Genomic DNA, 18,414 nt, shown 5'->3' on the forward strand with positions numbered 1-18,414 from the left:
TACAAAAAAAGTCGATTAAAAATATTTTAATAAAATTCCTTTACTATAATAACGATTATTTGTTATTATTGTCTTTCCTGTGATAGGGTATAGAATTTTGAAGAGAGATTGAGAACGTTGCTTAAATTCACCCAATGAAGCTATTTTAAACATGAAATGTTGGCTGTTATATTATTGAATCAACTGTTTTTGTGTCAATTACGAGTATTTAATATAATTTTTATACACTACTTCTGGAATAACTCATAAATTTTCAAATTATGATATTTCCAAGGCATATTATCTGCTACCTAACTATAGGTACATATAATAGCGACCTTAAAAATCGGAGTATTATTAAGTGCTTTTATAATATTTTTATAATGTAACGTTTTATTTTTTTAGGTACTGTAGTAACACATAAAATAAGCATAACACAGATATTAGTTTAGATTGAGATAAATTGTATTTAAAATTGTTATGACTCTTATACGATAATGAAAAATATAATATTCAATAGTGACATAATAATATAATAATAGATACGACTAAATTTTACAGTAATTCATTGACAACCGCATCCGGTGTAATTTTCATCTCCTTGATTGTCATATTTTTTATTTTTCTACATTGTATAAGATAATCATTTGTCAAGTACATTTTAACTGAATTATAAATTATAATTTAACTGCATACCAAGTTGCGTTCAAATTGAATCGATTCCGATTTTTGTGTCTAAAAAAAATTACAATAAGTACAATATTACGAAATGTACAAAATAATATTATTTACCGCCATATTCGTTTCCTTTTCCCCTTCCGAAATGCCAGTGGAAGAAGATTTCGTTTGTTTCAATTTCTAAATAAAAGAATTGATTAATATTTAATATATGAATATAATATACTAATAATCTAAATATTTATGTATTTACTATCTGCTTCAATCACACAATAACATTCTATACACTGTTCTAAATTTATTTTCATACGTCTTATAAACATATAACTAGATGTAAAGTTTCTCAACAAAATATGTATTAATAACATAAGTAAAATTAATAAAAAAAAAAAAGAAAAAATAGGTATTTTATTGTATTTACGAAAAATGAAATAAATGTTATCAAATGTTTATATTGTACATTAAAGCTAACATCCACGCCTAATTATTGTTTTTCAGAAAATGTATTAATAATTTAGAATTTGAAAATCAAAGCATATGACAATAGTAAACGTATTTAATGAATTATTTAATCCTTGTTACCCAATTCCATAACGTCTCATTGAAGATCGCGATTTTTATTTTTCTTATCCTAAATAATATATAAAAACCAAATATTTACCGATTTCTTCATTCCTTCTATACCATGTTCGGAAATTGACGAAGAAGATAATGATTCATCATTTTCATTATTCTAAAAAATAAGGAAAAATAATTTATTATAAAAAAAAAGTATATCTACATAATTGGTAATTAAGACATATATATATATATATATATATATATAATTTACTATTGTTTGCATAACTTCGTCATCTGTTTCTGATTCAAAATTACTATATTGGTTGCCCTAAAAAAAAAAAAAAAATGGAAATCTTTAAATATATAAATATATTTTATGTGAATTATTTATGTGGTTAAAATAGATTTTATTGTAAAACCGAATTTTTTTGCATGTCCAACAAGCTGAAGATTAGTTCTATAACACCGGTATTCAAATCCAGGAATAAATCTGAGGTGAAAAATTATAGACTAATTTCAATCTTAATTAAATCTATTGTCAAGCGATTTAAGCCATTAGTGTTATTAAATATCTAACCACCGGATGACAATATATTGATTATACGAATAATATGGTTTCAGACATAGGTATGTCAAATTTAATTATATTTAATAACTACATTTTCAAAGCTTTTGGTGAGCACTCTAAAGTCGATGTCATATTCACTGACTTTTCTGAAGCTTTTGACAGAGTTGATCACCATACTATTTTCATAAATATTCTTTACAGATCAGAATTTGGCGAATCTGCTTTCTCTTGGCTCGTATTGATGTGTCAGAGTTCAATGAATTAAAGGTTTTGGATATAAATACAATGTGATCAAAATCTCATAATGTATTCCATGAAGAGGCCAAACGTTCCCTATGATGTATTCGCGATATATTAAAGGAATTAATTAAGTCATTCCTTCTTGCCGATCCATTCATTATAAAATAAACCTAGTTCCATAATTACTTGGCCTAATTTGATTGAATTACAACTGAACGCTGATAAATGCTACTCTATAACTTTCTATAAGTATCGGCCAACTATCAACTTTACCTATGTCATTAATAGTTCAAATCTTTAGTCACGAGTAGTACTTAGTATGCAATATTTAGATTTTATATTTGACCCTAGGCCGAATTTCTACACACCGCATTGAAGCATTGTGTTTTAAAGTTCTTCAGTCACTTAGTTTTGTGTCACGCTTTTCTAAAGATTTTAAGTTTCTCGATTCACTGGAGGTAATTTACTATTCCCTTTTTAGATTCCTTCTAGAGTATACTTCAGTACTTTGGAACCCATGAACAGCTGTAGAACCTTTGCTTATATAACGTACCCAAAGGTGATGTTAAACTCGTCATCGTTTATTCTGTAAATTGATCACCCTCCACACGACTAATTAATAGGCATATTGATGCTCTTTCACTCCCTTCCCAAGTTTATTTTAAATTTCATTCCCGTACAATTCTATTTAATCTGCGCCTTTCAATTTTGCCACTCACAATACTAATTATGGTAGAAAATCACTAGTTGTTTAGATGGTGCAGCTTTGCATTAAGCATTCATTTTTACTTTGCAGCTGAAATTATTGTTATTGTTAACTGTTGAACTCATTATAAAATTACTTATTTTTAATATCATCTGTATCTTATCACTTATATAGTTTAAATTATTTAATTATCTTATGACGAATCAACTAATAATTAAGTAAGGTATGTGTTAAATCCACTTAGATTTAATAATATATCTACGAATTATATTGGGCTTACAGCCTACCAAAAAATAATGTCATACATATATTCGTGTAGTAAATAGTTTAATATTTTTAAAGTGAATGGATAATAATAATATAATAATTGAAAAAAGTTTCAATTTTCAATAATTATTATACCGATTCTCTTTTTTTGTTTTCGTCAAATTCACAGTCTAATGAGCGAGATAGAGATTTATTTTTTTTATGATTTCTAAATGAAATCAAAAGTTATATTAACACTAAACATTTATTACATTTTTTAAAAACTTATTTTTCCCAAAAACCACTCAAATATTGTTATCTTAATAATAATAATTGTAAAAACACCAATATAATAATAATCTATTTTAGTTTTAAACTTTTAAGTTTAAAAAATTCATAATATTTTTAAAATGTTTGAAACATAATATTATAATAATCTTGGTTAAAATTTTAAAATCTCAATAATTATCTTACCAAATTCTTGTTTCCTGTTTTATCAGATTCACTGTGTGAAGAAGATTTCTTTTTTTCTGATTTCTAAATAAGTACAAATATATTTTAAGATCACAATTGTATATATAAGGTGTAACAGGACTATTTAACAAATTTCCATTACAAATATTACTATATTTGTCAAATAGTACTGTTACACCCTGTATATATATTTTCTTTCATTTTCCTCAAAAAATGTAAAATATTACATTTTTTATAATAATTATTAAACACTTCCAATATTATTTTATATTATTTTAACTTAGAATTCCAAACTGACATATTGCATATAATAGTATCGATATATTTTTGTATTAAAAAGCTTGAAATTATTCTAAATATCTTGAAAAATAATGAAATTAATAATAATATGATAATAATGATTTTAATAGCCAATAGTAATATTACCGAATAATTATTTCCATTTTCGTCAGATTCACTGTGTGATGAGAAAGATGAAGATTTATTTTTATTTGATTTCTAAATAAATACAAGATTAATATTAAAAAATTTGTGTTACGTATATTTTCTTAAATCTAATATTTTCCATAATCGTATAAAATAATAATTATTACATTCTGAACAGTTATAGTTATAATACTGCCTATATTTAATTTAATAAATATCTCTAATATTATATTTTAAGTTATTATAACTTCTATTATATTAATATATTTTAACTTCTGTCATAATTTCTACAAGTTTATGTAAAAAATATGTTGAAATTAAAAAAAAAACTACGAAAGTGTAAAGAAAATAATAATAAATAATAAGGCAGCTCCAAGCCACAATAATATTACCGAATCCTTTTTTTCCATTCCATTAGTTCCCATGTGTGATGAGCAAGATGAAAATTTATTTTTTTCTGTATTCTAAAAAAATACAAACTTAATATTGAAACATGAACATTTTGAATCTTTATATTAAATTATAATTTATAATAATATTTACCCTAACTTCGTGGTTTTCTGCTCCTGTTTCTGAATCATTGCACATAGATTGTTTACCCTAAATATGAATTTTATAATAAGATAAGTGAACATTTATATATAAAAGGAGAAACTTTGTATAAGGTTGATTTTGAGTGTACTTCTCCATTATAAGTAGATCACTAGCATAATGGATATTTTCAATACAAATTGTATGATAAATAATAAATAATTGTATAAGTACGTAAAATGATTTTGAGCAGAGACAGCGGGAAGCGTTTATTTCAAAAAATATTGTACCATATATTAATATATTTTATACTACTACGATATTTTCTTTCAATTTTTAATATAATATTCTAAAAATCATGGAAAAAATTTAAGTAAACGCTATACCCACATGTGTTTTCTCCGTCTTACACACGTACGAAATAGACTAAATTCATTTACACAGTCTGAGTACGACTGCTAGTTTTTTTCTTTTAAATTGCTATTAAAAAATCGAATTGTAAAATTGTAATAATATTTCCAATAAAAAGATGGTGCGGTTTTTCTAGAATTCCCAGTATTTTATTCATTATATTGTATAGAAATAGCAAAAACTTCAACATTTTTAAATTACTTTTAACTTTTCAAAATTTGAACATTTAAAAATATAACGCACCGTCGTACTCTCAGAAATATAATTACAATTTAATTTTTTATTAGGATATTTTTACTCTAGAATCAAAATTGAGCGATTCCTACTCAGACTGTGTAAACGCGTTTAGATTATGTCATGAGTGTTTAAGATAGAGAAAACATGCGGATGTGGCATGCTCTTAAATATTAATGTTACCGAATCTCGCATTTCTTCTGTTTCACTTTGCGACGATGAGTAATGTGTAAATTTATTTTTTTCTGATTTCTAAATAAATACATAATTATTATTAAAACATGAATACTTTGTATGTTTATACTACATAATAAATGACGAAAATATTTACCCCAACTTCACTACTTTTTGAATTTTTTTGTGAACTTGAACACTTACATGTCTTATCCTAAATAAGTATTACATAGTAAAATAAGACAAATATTTATTTATACCATTAAAATGAATATAGCAAATTGAAAAATATTTTTTTCACCGTAATATAAAAAAAAAAAAAACATTGCATTTTTTTCAAACAAATAACCCTTACACACTATATCTTAACATATTATATAAGCTTTAGATTCAGTTTTTACTATTAATTTTCTGACATAGCAATAACATATATGATAATTTATACTTACTGCACTAACACATCTTTTAACTAATGATTGTACAGAATTTGGATTAACGGTTTGCTTTATAGAATTCACATCAGCCATTTGTGTTTTCGTCATGATATTATCTTCTATAATATTATCTCGTTTCTTTATTTGTCCTTGATTCATTAGCATTTTAGTTAAACGATCTGGTGAAAATATCATATTATTTCTTCTCGCTAAATTTTGATTAATACCATCATGCCTATACAAGTCTAATCCACAAGCAACCTATACACAGAATTACCATTTAAATATTAATAAGTCGTTAAATATAAATTATCTCTATTTTATCACTATTGTTAACTATTGTAGTGTATGCATGGTGTATGACTTTTTTAGGATATTTAAAGATTTAATACTGTTCTAAATAAATTTAAAACGTTTAATTAAAAATAAGAATTGAAAAATAATTCATGAAGTCATTATGATGATCCAATTACAAATTAATATAATGTTTAGTGTGTTTTGACACTTTATTTATCTAATAAAACAGTATTAATGGCTAATATTGAAATAAATTGTTTTATAAATATCATTATAAAATGTATAAATAAATAAATATATAATGAAGATAAACACATAGGTACAAAAATATAAATCAAATTAATATAAAACAAATAACGATTCTGATAGTTGACAATATATTTTATTATTATATTATTATAATGTATAATGTATAATATTCATATTATATGTTTTAGTGGGGCTTCACGTGTTTGGGCGAATTTTTAAAAATTGCAATGTGTTTGGGCAATTTAGCATAATGCGTTTGGGCGAGTGATTTTAAAACATTGTAATGCGTTTGGGCGACCATTTTTTTATTATTTATTTTGAATACCCTGGGACGCTGTATTTTATCAATCCATTTCACCTCTTATTTTGACAGACTTGGGACTGTCCATGTATTCCACGGGTATGATTAAAAATGGATTGTTTATTTATGTGTGTGCGCGTGAAATTAAAAATTGAAATGATTTAAATTTTTTATAAATGAAGTTAAAATATAATTAAAATTGAAAAAATTTATTTATTTTTGTTTTATCTTATAATCATTACAATTTTATATTTAATATTGTGTTGCTGCACCGTCCGCACTGCACGTCAATCACTTGTTTAATAATATTGAATCCTCAGTACTACGTCGAACCACGACCTTCGCTCACTAATTATGTGCAATCTAAAGATAAATGATAAACAAAATACGAAAAGTAATAATCCCGATCACAAAATTCAGGAATAAAAAATATATATTGTCCCGCCCAAACACATTATAAGAAACTCGGTTAACTCGCCCAAACACATTACTTTTATTATACAGGTAAAAAGGCAATTCGCCCAAACGCAAACCGCCCATTTTAGTGTTTTTTCAAAATAGTGACATTATGAATGTGATTATTATTATTATTTTTTTTTAAGAGTTAAAATGAAATGATTTGCTTACTCAGAATAATATAGTTTGGATCTACTATTTTATTCTAACATACCTAGTAAAAAATCAACATGGCGTAATTTAATAAATTATTTTAATCATCGAATAATTAATAATAATAATAATAATAAAGAAACCAATGAAAACATATTTTTTTAAATAATGATTAAGTTCAGAAATTTGTTTAATTTATTAAATTTAATGTGTATATGTGATTTTATTACACTGTATTAGTTTTATATTTATCATGATGGTAATCATCTCTATTAAAGTGACGTGGACGCGTTTTCTTCAATTTATGTGTTATACCTATGATGAATTCCTATCAACATTTTTACAAAAGCTTTTGAATTTAATTACTCGGTGAATATAATTTGGTTGGCAGATATGGTAACTCTGCAAGTTTCAAACAATGAATCAAAGTTTTTGGATTCACATAAGAAATTTATGTTGAGACAAACAGGATGCTTATTAAACCTTAAAGAATACAATATTATTGTACTTTAATCTTTTTTCCTCTATTTCATGTCTATTAGGGATATATTGTGATAGGTTTGTGTGATACATTTTTTTTTTCAGTTCGGTATTTTGTTTCTAATTTTTGTTTTTTGGTATTTTGTTTCTAATTTTTCTACTGATCATTTACTATAATTGAATTTCTTTAACGTGATTATTTGCATAGGCGAAACTAAGGCCATGGCCTGACCTAATACTAACTGGATAATATATCGACATAATAAAATTCAAAATTTAAATAAAAAAACTTATTTTATAATTAGAAATTTTTTCATATTTTTCATTTGGCCTGTCCTAATACAATTTTCTAGTTTTGCCTATGATTATTTGCACTAGGTTATAACTCTTTTGTATTGTAGTCAGTGAAATATGCCTAACTAGTTAAAAATATCATTATTTGTCTTAATATAATATTGAACTAACTCTTCCAAATCTGGTAGATCTTCTTGTTGATTTTAATTTATTTTAATAACGATCATACAATTAATCAATGAGCGATACCTAACCAATAATAGAGAGCTATATTATGTAGATTAGGTATTTAAAATTAACGTAAAAATTGCATCATGGTTAATTTCAACACATAATACAATATCCCACAACTATTTTCAATTTCTTTTAGTTTTTGTAAAATTGGTTTGTATAAAACTAATGTTAACACACATTTTTTACTCTGCATGACATCACGTCATGCATAAAATGACGAATTACAATGAAAACCCTTTTCACCCAGTGTAAAACTACAACAGTCATCGTTAAATATGCGAGTCAAGCTATTCAACTTGTAAAAACTTTAGGAATGATATTATTTTCATTGAAATTGTATTATTTTGAAATGTTATTAGTTTTATATAAAATATTGAATGCAAAATTATTTTCTATAAGGAAGACTGTGAATTTTACTTGAATGGCTTTAATGTTAACATACAATTATTAACTTCTTGAACACATGCAATAATAAATAAAAAATAAAAACATTCATAAATTCAAATATTTATCGATGAAATTAAAGTAGCTTAGTTCAAAAATATGTTTTTCAAGGTAGGTATATTGATTTAAAAGTAAAAAAAAAAAAAATATATTTGGGTGAAAAATAAGATTATGAATTTATTGATTTGGCGGCAGTTTAAGTAAATAAAAAACAAAATGTTCTTACTCTCGATTTCAAACCAAAAGTCCAATGTTACCAATACTACTCCAGGAGAACAATCTAAACATCTCTAAAGTATTTAATACTCTGGCTGCTCCTTGGAAAAATCTCAACGAAACCAACAACGAACTCTCTATATTCAAAAAAAAAAAAAAAAAAAACACATCCTGTTTTATTTACAAGCAAGTAAATTTTCTCTTAATACAAAACGTCATAAGTGAAAAAATTTACACGAATGCTCCCAAAAGACAAGACGGTGTTGGAGCCACAGTAATTTTGAAATAACATAGAGTTCATGTAAAAACTCTCCAGCATCTTTTTAGTTTTTACAGCAGAGTCAATCGCCATGAAAAAAAGCTCTCAAGCTAATAACCGAACACCACGTTCAAGATACCCCATCATCTTAACTGATTCCCTCAGCGCTATCAATAATATTAAAAATACATATTATAACCATTCATAAATTGGCTGAAGTATTTAATACAAAATCAATATGCTACAAAATAACAATAACTAAAAAATCAAACTCTTCTGGTTCCCGGACACTCTAGTATCATAGAAAATGAGCTCACTCACCTCGTAGCCAAAACCACAATCACATATCATCACTATCATTGCGCCCATAAATCACTTCGTCCAGAGACATGTAAATGCTAATAATAAATAAATTTCCACTAAGATGGCACAATAAATAAATATCCCACTCCAGTAAACTGAATCAAATCAAACATATTACTGACAATTGAACATTTTCTATTGAACCCAGACAATTTAACAAGACTCAGAATCAAAAACATTCAAATTTCTCACAGTTTTCTGACGGCCAAGAAAGAACTCTCAATATGCACATCATTCCCACTGAATGCTGAATTAGTTTATTAACTACATTAAAAACATATAAAGTAAACTTTAATTTAAAATTAGTTACTAATGCCAAATGATTAAAATTTAACACGATATTATCAAACAATAAACTTATCACAATATTAAATTTAAATTATAATTTTTGATGTTTATATTTAAATTTTTGTTTTAAATCTTTATCTGATGGATGATATTGTTGATTTATAAATTATGTATTAACCATAAACTAATTTTGCGGAGAAGGTTTAAGATAGTTGTTATTGTTTAAATTATTTAACAATTCAAAAAAGAATAATTACAGCGTAATGTATTGTTTTTTTTTTTTTTTTTTTTTTAAGATTATTTATTATTAAATTAATATATATATCAACCCGTTTAAAAACATTTTCAAAGCATCAAAATTAATATTTAACTGATTATAATAATATAATGAATAGATTCTATCATAATAACTATAGTTCAATATTTGAGTTTAATTTTTATAACAACAATAGTTGTGAAAGTTTTAAGTTATGAGTATTTTAAAAATGTGTAAGTACCTGTTGGTCCTACAATGATTTTTATTATATTTTATAACTATTTTTTGTGTTGATGAATTATGTAGGTATAATCCATGACAATTGGGTGTATATAACACACCTTTAAAAATCAAAAATAAAGCCTGCACAATAATTAATTCTTGGAACAATTAACAATTATGATTGTTCTTGAATATTAATTTCTATTAGATGTATACAGAAACCACTAACAACCATTAATCTGTTTTAAAATAAAATAAATACTGCATTAAGATTTAAAAAATACTTAGAATAACTAGAATAAGAGACGATACATTCAATTGAACTATTTATAAACCAATTGTTTCCAAGAGTCATTATAATAATAATAATAAAAACAATACGACTACATGTCAGGGTAGCATGGCTTGTAGTTCAATCAATGTTGTACCTATCTTAATTTTTAATATGATTTTGTTTTTCATAAAATATCGAACATAATTATTTGAGAAGATTTTATTTTTATTTCATTATAATTTAAATATTTTACTATATTTTTACTATATCTAAAATACCTCTAAAATATTTAAAATAATAAACTTTTATATGAAAGAGAACGAAGGATACAAGAGGTATATAACTACATTTGAAAACACTTTATGTTAGTTTTTACGAGTTATCTGACATGATAAAAAATAACAAGTTTCAAAATAAATAAAGCATTTTAAAGTTCTGTACAATGTTTTGAATTTTAAATAAGACTTCAGTATTGTAAATTTTAAATTTAATGTTAGTATGTCATTTTTATTGCTTAATCTCGCATTAATTAAATAAAAAATATGGTTGATATTAATATCATTGAATTGCGTTTATGATAATAATATTAATTGTGCATAAGATAATATACAATGTGTATATTATTTATATATAATTTAGGTAATATTAGTCTAGATGCATTTATTAAACTTATAAATTATAAGGTATAATTATGTGTTTAAAAGTTCCTAGAGTATAGTTAACTAAAATAGATATTACAAAAATAATTTTAAATTATAGAGCTTAAGTAATTGTAATAGTTATTAAAACAATACAATATTATAGATTTAAAATTTTCAAACTTCATACCTATTCGGATATTTATAAGATCATTTGTATTTTTAACATGAAATATTTATATGCCTAAGCAATAACGATTATTAGTTTTATTTTATTGAGAACTGTTAACAATAATAACTAATCAAATATAAAAATAATAATAATTTAAACTGTACTATTGTTTATAAATTATACTTACACTAAAACCGATCGTCAAAATCAAAAAACCAGCACTCACACTCATTTTTGTATTATGGTTGGATTGAAATTTAATTTAATTTATTAACATATAATTATATTATACCACTGTGGCTTGACCACTAAGTGTCGAAGTATGCAATTGCCGTGGTCTTATATACACGAAAACAATTAGCGGCATGTGATATTAAACAAACAATTTTGATTTTGTTGAATCAAGCCGTTTTTTTTTTTCGTTAATTTACATCACACCTGACTAATATATTTTCTGTGTAAATAACGAAAACCTGAGTACTAGTTAAATTTGTAATTATTTTCATTTTTTAACTTGTGTAGTATATACATATATCTACCACATATTACATTTCTTGCACACGAGTAGATAAAATGTATTATTAATTATGTGTAATATATTTTTAATACATTATAATAATGTAACATATTTAGATTAAAAATTATGATAAAATGTTAATTAAAAAAATCGATGTATAAAGTATTAGAACTTTATAGTAAGTACCTATAACGTTTAAATAATTTTAAAATTCTATTTAAACAATACAACTAGGTACCTATTATAATACTTACTAACAATACTTACTTATTTTGTTTAATAATGAAGCATTTTATTAATATTATAAGCTCAAAAAAATTATGGAATTGCGCTTAAATTTGTGTAAGGTTAAACAAAATATTTAAATTTCACCTGAAGGCTAAAATATGTATGTATAGATTATAAATGTTTTAGTATACCCACCTATAGTTTAATAGCAGTAATAACTAACTAGCCGTTCGAAAACTTTATAATATTATAAATAATTCATCATTCAATATGTAATGGATATTTATTTTTATAACTTATTTACCTTTATCAGTTACCATGTCTAATTCCAATAAAGTTATCCTGTAAAGATAAAGGCTAAAAGGCGAGATTAACAAAACGAAATAATTCGAAGAAAAACATTAATTACAAACTAAATTAATTAGGATTCTCAGGCCGAGACCAAAAAGGTTCGGTCACCCATTGAATATTCAATTAAACTTCATAATCATGACACCTTTTTCATTTAGTAGTTTCGTCCAGCTTATAAATAAAAATGTATATGGAAATTAACTACAGATTCCGTTAAAAATATTTTTGGTAAATAATTCAAATACAAACAGCAGTAAATTATTTAAGTAATGTCTTTATTCAGTGGCGTACCCAGGGGGGGGGGGGGCTTAGGGGGCTTCAGCCCCTCCCATTGGCCATGTTTTGGAATACATTTTATATTAAAAAAGACAAAGTACAAACCATGATATTTCTAAAAAACGGTATTGAATACAACGTATTATCTTTAGTAACAATGACCTAGTATAAGCAAAGCATAAACGTTGTGTTTATTATGGTACCGAATACCGATATAGATTTAGCCCCCCCCATTCGAAAATCCTGGGTACGCCACTGTCTTTATTAAATACAGAACACACACATTAGGTATGCATATCAAACTGCAAAATAATGTACTAAATATTTTTAAATCATCATTATTCAGGATTGAAATATAAAGAATAATGAAGCGGTAGATATTATACAAGTAGTAATTAGATTAGATTAGATTTTTTTTTACTAACTATTCGCTTTGAGTTTTAAAATATTCAAACAAATACAACAGCTGATGTAATTTGGCTATATTGAAACTAGTGCGAGAAAATGAAAAACGAATACAATAAAACAAAACATAAAGTTTTAAAGGTTATTATTTGGATCAAAAGGGTTTAGTCTGTAGTGCTCAAACGAGGGGGGTTATACAAAACGCGCCGGACGGGTAATAACAAAAAGTAAAACTCGCGTAGAGAAAGGATTTTATCGATCCGAACGAGACATGAGGGTTTTCCTCTGACCCAGTAAATTCAGAGAAATTTGAATGTACTACAATACGAGTATAAACCGGCGTATTATATATGTTTTTCCGTGTATATAGGTACCTACAGTCACACACATCTACCTTAGCCATTGTTGAACGATCGGAGACGACGGCGACGAGCCCCACGAATCATGTACATTCAAATAATAAACGAAAAAATAAGTCATACGGTGTATTATTTAAAGAAACAGGCGTTAAACACACGTGAATCTCATACTCCAGAATATTCTTTACTATTATATTACTATTTACTATAATGTGCATCTATAATATTATGTAGAGGGACGGCTCCAACACGTGAACCAAGGTTATACCAGAGAACATGAAAATGAAGCTAAATATAATATAATATGCTAACGGTTGCATAATATTATTATTTCCATACGTGTTTGTGACGTTTTTGGTATCTTAAATTTCTGATCATTTTTATCGTTGGTTTAAAAATTGAATGTCTATTTTTACATAATTTGCTTTCCATTTTATATTTTTTACGATACTTGTGTCAAAGTTTGCTTTCAACACACCTTATCAAACTCGATCGTGTTCTTTCAATCGTTGTACAAGATATTATGTCGACGAACTTATAAATGATTAAAAATTTACTTGCTGAAAACTTTATCATTCGAAATAATATCACTCTCGGTATTTTGCGAGTGCGGGTAGTAACATATTATTATTAATAATAATAATAATTAAATATATAAAATATCCACAAAGTGTTCCCAATTTTCATGTTGTCTGATGATTTTTTTCAAACCAGTTTTTAACATGTCAACCTAAATTTAAACTATATTGAATCTAATTTAAACTGTGAGATTTGTTTCAAAGTTGGGTGGAAACATAACCTAGACCCCCTCCCTGCAATTTACGATCGGTTTCAAATGTCGAATTGTACAAATAGATTGCAGTAATTTTAAAACTTATTTTCAGAATTTGAAAATCACTTGTTAACAACAAATTTCTTGAATACATTTTGGAGTGACAACTATGCTATCTATACTGACTATAGAATATTTTATAGTAAACATTTGGTGAAAGTTACAATATTCTCATAATATTCTTCAAGAAAATCAAAAGGCAGGTCATATTTTAATCGAACGATTACTTGTTTTAGTTATTTTATTTTTATAATACAACATATTATATTTTAATCATACAATAATATTACTTTAACTATTTTCACCATCACACATGTAATATTTTATAATTTCCATTAGTATATATGTTTAAACTGTCATGTTAATGTATAACAAATAATTATAAATTAATGAGTAAATATTACTCGAATAATATTTGCATTACACTAAATGGTGTATCGACAGTAATTGACAGCTATTTTTGTATATAAATACATAATTTTTTTTTCCTATAAAACAATTTAAAATATTTTACTTGGTTATAACGAGTATAAGCTTATGACAATTTTGTATAAGTGCAATAAATTAACCATTAAATACATAGTGTATCTTAGGTTTTCAATCATTATTATATTTTTAATATTTTTTAAGCAATACTGATGTACCTACTACATATGTATAACGGATCAAAATGGGAATTTGTTCGTGTTAAAAAATAATATATTGACATATTTATCGAAATAATTTTAAAATTTATAAAAATAATATTTTATACTCGTAGGTACGTCATAATGATGAAAAGTTTCAAATCCCTACCACCATTAATATATATATATTTTTTTTTAACAAATCTAAGACATAAGATAAATTATTCAAACGTATATAAAAAAATTAATTATACCAATATATTTTTGATATTTACTTAAGTATATTTCATTAATCGTGAGATTTAAGTTTATAATTACCAAATGATAATATTGTGTACCCAACAGATGTAATATCACACCTTTATACCTAATGATATTATTCTAATCGATTGTTTTTTGGACGGGATAACTGATAATAATTGTTATAACTTATAAAGTTATAACCAATACTGACTGGAACAGAACATCGTTTTTATACGAACATGTACAACTATTTAATATATTATTCTCTGAATGGCAAAATATTAACTAAACGTTTAAAGAACGGTATATATAATAAAGTATTCAGTTTTATAGATTTTATCATATATCATAATCATAAATGATTATACAAAACATATTATATTAAGTATTGGTTCTATATTATTGAATAAAAATGTTTTCAAACCTTTATAGGACTGAGAATTTCCATTTTATGTGATAAATGAAGTATCTATACATTTATCAATTTATGCGTGCACGTATAAATGTAAATCATTATTATTAATTATTTAAAAGTACGTTCCTTATAGATAATTAGCAATCAATATTCAATCATTTCGTAGCTCATGATAAATTAATTATATTTCTTTCATTCATAAAACAAAGGTAAGTAACTATTTAAAATACAAAATAATTCTTTCATTTATTAAAATACAGATATCGTGAAAATTAATAATTATATTAATAAATTTATTTATTATTCATGTACATGCATTTTAAATTAAGGAACATAACAAAAGGTAATATTTAAGAAAATAATGATACATAATGTTAATTGTACAAACGATATAATGTGTAAAAAAAGAAGAACTTTGCGATAAAAATAAAAGAATAACGAGCTTGCTGTATCCATTGGGATTATAGTTGGAAGTAAATGTATTATATGAATGTATATGTGTTATTCTGGTAAAATATATTCATTGGAAATATATCTTACTCTATATGCTGGGATTAAAAAAGTTTCTCGAAAAACTACACAGCAGAAACACGAAAACTATAATTTGTTCTAGGAGCTTCATTGTATCTGCAATATTATAGATAAGTTAAGTGGGTAGCTTTTATTTGATCAATGACAAAGCCAACTCTATTTTGATCACGTTTTACTACCAGTAGGGACGTGAACTGCAAAGTGATAGTGAAACTGAGCTGAAACCCATAGAACAGTATGCTATTTTTAATATTATCCATTCAACAAGTAATTGATTTAGTATACTAAAGTGCTCTTAGTTGTTCCATTTTTTAACTTAATATAAAAAAAAATAAAAATATAGTTATATAATATTAGATCACCAAATAACTGTCCGTAATCAATTATGCAACACTAATAAGACAGAATTAGAATTAAACATTTTATTATGAAGCTAAATGCAGTACTTACCTAACTATTTTTTATCTTTTCTAATTTAAATCTGGGACGGGTAACAAATCTAAGCATTGTTTTACAATTATATTATGTAGTTATATGTGTTTTTTTTTTTGTATGAATTTGTAAAACAGAAAAACTACTTTAATTTTCAATGTTGTGGGTTAAGGTAGGTACTTATAAATAAATAAATTGGAAACACAAAAAAAATATGAATAAATAAATTTAATAGGAATATTATTTACAACACCAGTTTTTGGAAAAATCATATAATATTATTATTTTAATTCACAATTAAATTTGAAGATGCTTATAGTAGTTTTAAATTATTTCTAACACACGTGTACAAAATAGTGGCATACTCATGTGAAGTAGGTCTAACCTATGAAATTCATTTTTTAAAACCTGGAAACCCTTCACCAAACACGAATTTGCAGGGAGCGCTTATAATTACTAAACGTCAGTACTTTTTGGTGATTTAAACACATACCTAAGCAAAATATTAAATGCTTTGACTTAGAAATATTAAAATTTGATTTTGATAATATTCTTTGAATATCATATCCGATACATCTAAATATATTCCACGAAATCAATATCAATATCGTTGGACAAAACATGAAAAGCTAGGTATACCAATTATTATTATACATATTATATTCGACTCTCAGATAATATGAAAAGTTAAAATTGTTGAAGTATTATTTACCTATTTTATCAAATTTAATTATTTAATTTTCAAGTAGTATCCAATTAATGTACATACCTACATATTATTATCTGCATACCTAAGAATAAGTACCTACTATCTTACATTTATTTTAAAGCTCACTAATATGTTTTTACAATTTTAAATTACAATTCGACTCCATATGGTAATGATGCCCATATTAATAGATTGTAATATTGATTTCGTAAGAACATTACACTCGTACAAAAATGGTCTAACTTTATTTGTTGATTACAAAACAAAAAGTAACTCAATGATGTAAAAGTAACAGTTTATACTTTAAATAATATGATGACTAAAGTATTAAAATTATAACTACATCATTATAACAACTATAATAACTAATATGTTACTACAGCATAATAGCACCATTAAAAATTAAAAATTTTAAAATTTTCAATAAAATCTCTAAAAATCAATTTAAATTCAAATTACCATTTTACATGTATTTTCATTATAACTTATATTTTATTTTTTAGTTGTACATATATTGATGACGTATTAGTATTACAATGTTAATATATACAATATACATATTTACATAATATACTATAAGACACAAATTTTGATAAAAAATATAAATATTAAAATTAGCAATGAATGTTTAACAACTGTCATTATTTCATCTCAAAAGTTAAAAAGCAGTCGGTTTCATAACGTTGTTATTAATTTAATAATTTAATTTAATGCTATTGTCTTTTCCAAAAATTGTGTAATTCCTCCTCCGTCATTTATTATAATTGTGCTTTTAGTATTTATATGAGTTTGGCAAGTGTTCCATGGGGTTTGTATAGAAAATAGTTTTAAAACAAGTATTTTAGAATCGTAAATTATGTAGCAAAGTCAAAAATGAAAAGCATAGTGAAAATTGGAAAGCATTGATAAAACTGTTTGAAACTAATGTTGTTTTTTTCTATCCGCCTTTTGGGGCATAAATCACAGATAAAAAAGTACGAATTCGTCGCCACATAGAAAATTTACGTCTGTGAGATAATAATGGCGAATACGTTCTAAAATTTGAAACAAAATACGATTGTTATTTCTGTTTTTGTAAGAAGCCAAACAGAAAGAGATTTTAATTAGAAAATTCCACGGTTTAAACCGTTCAATATTATGTAAAAAAAAACTTAGATAGATACATGTATGGCAGAACCTTACTTTGTGTGGTGTGTAGCACTTTATGTTCTGTTCTAACTGTACTAAGTAGT

General features: G+C 24.9%; 2 protein-coding genes across 7 annotated transcripts in view; one reads left to right on the forward strand and one right to left on the reverse strand.

Moving 5' to 3' along the window:
- The window catches only part of LOC107166088 (neuronal acetylcholine receptor subunit alpha-7-like), a 198,044-nt gene that overhangs the window by 91,287 nt on the left and 88,343 nt on the right, over nucleotides 1-18,414 (forward strand). The gene's annotated exons all lie outside the window — the stretch shown is intronic.
- Nucleotides 423-11,602, reverse strand: LOC107168991 (uncharacterized). Of its 2 annotated transcripts, none has more exons than XM_089220951.1 (13): nucleotides 11,446-11,602; nucleotides 5,678-5,923; nucleotides 5,386-5,442; nucleotides 5,238-5,306; nucleotides 4,422-4,478; nucleotides 4,271-4,342; nucleotides 3,879-3,950; nucleotides 3,453-3,515; nucleotides 1,505-1,546; nucleotides 1,319-1,390; nucleotides 772-837; nucleotides 676-714; nucleotides 423-604 (listed from the first exon to the last, which is right to left on the reverse strand). In XM_089220951.1, exons 1-13 carry the CDS (start codon nucleotides 11,488-11,490, stop codon nucleotides 545-547), a joined length of 960 nt encoding a protein of 319 aa, XP_089077077.1. In that variant the 5' UTR covers nucleotides 11,491-11,602; the 3' UTR covers nucleotides 423-544. The 2 variants fall into 2 exon arrangements, with proteins under 2 accessions (XP_089077077.1, XP_089077076.1); XM_089220950.1 differs by having other exon boundaries at nucleotides 1,490-1,546.

This window comes from Diuraphis noxia, unplaced genomic scaffold (assembly GCF_037042655.1).
Source record: "Diuraphis noxia isolate RWA-SAM2 unplaced genomic scaffold, SU_Dnox_SAM2 contig0002, whole genome shotgun sequence".
Lineage (NCBI taxonomy): Eukaryota > Metazoa > Arthropoda > Insecta > Hemiptera > Aphididae > Diuraphis > Diuraphis noxia.

Bases quoted from the DNA above. Each gene is read 5' to 3' on its own strand.
- LOC107168991 (XM_089220950.1), bottom strand. From the start codon at position 11,490: ATGAGTGTGAGTGCTGGTTTTTTGATTTTGACGATCGGTTTTAGT. The intron at 4,479-5,237 runs GTAACATTAATA...ATTCATATTTAG, and splicing joins CAGAAGAAATGCGAGATTCG to GGTAAACAATCTATGTGCAA. The intron at 1,391-1,489 runs GTAAATTATATA...CTTATTTTTTAG, and splicing joins ACGAAGTTATGCAAACAATA to AATAATGAAAATGATGAATC.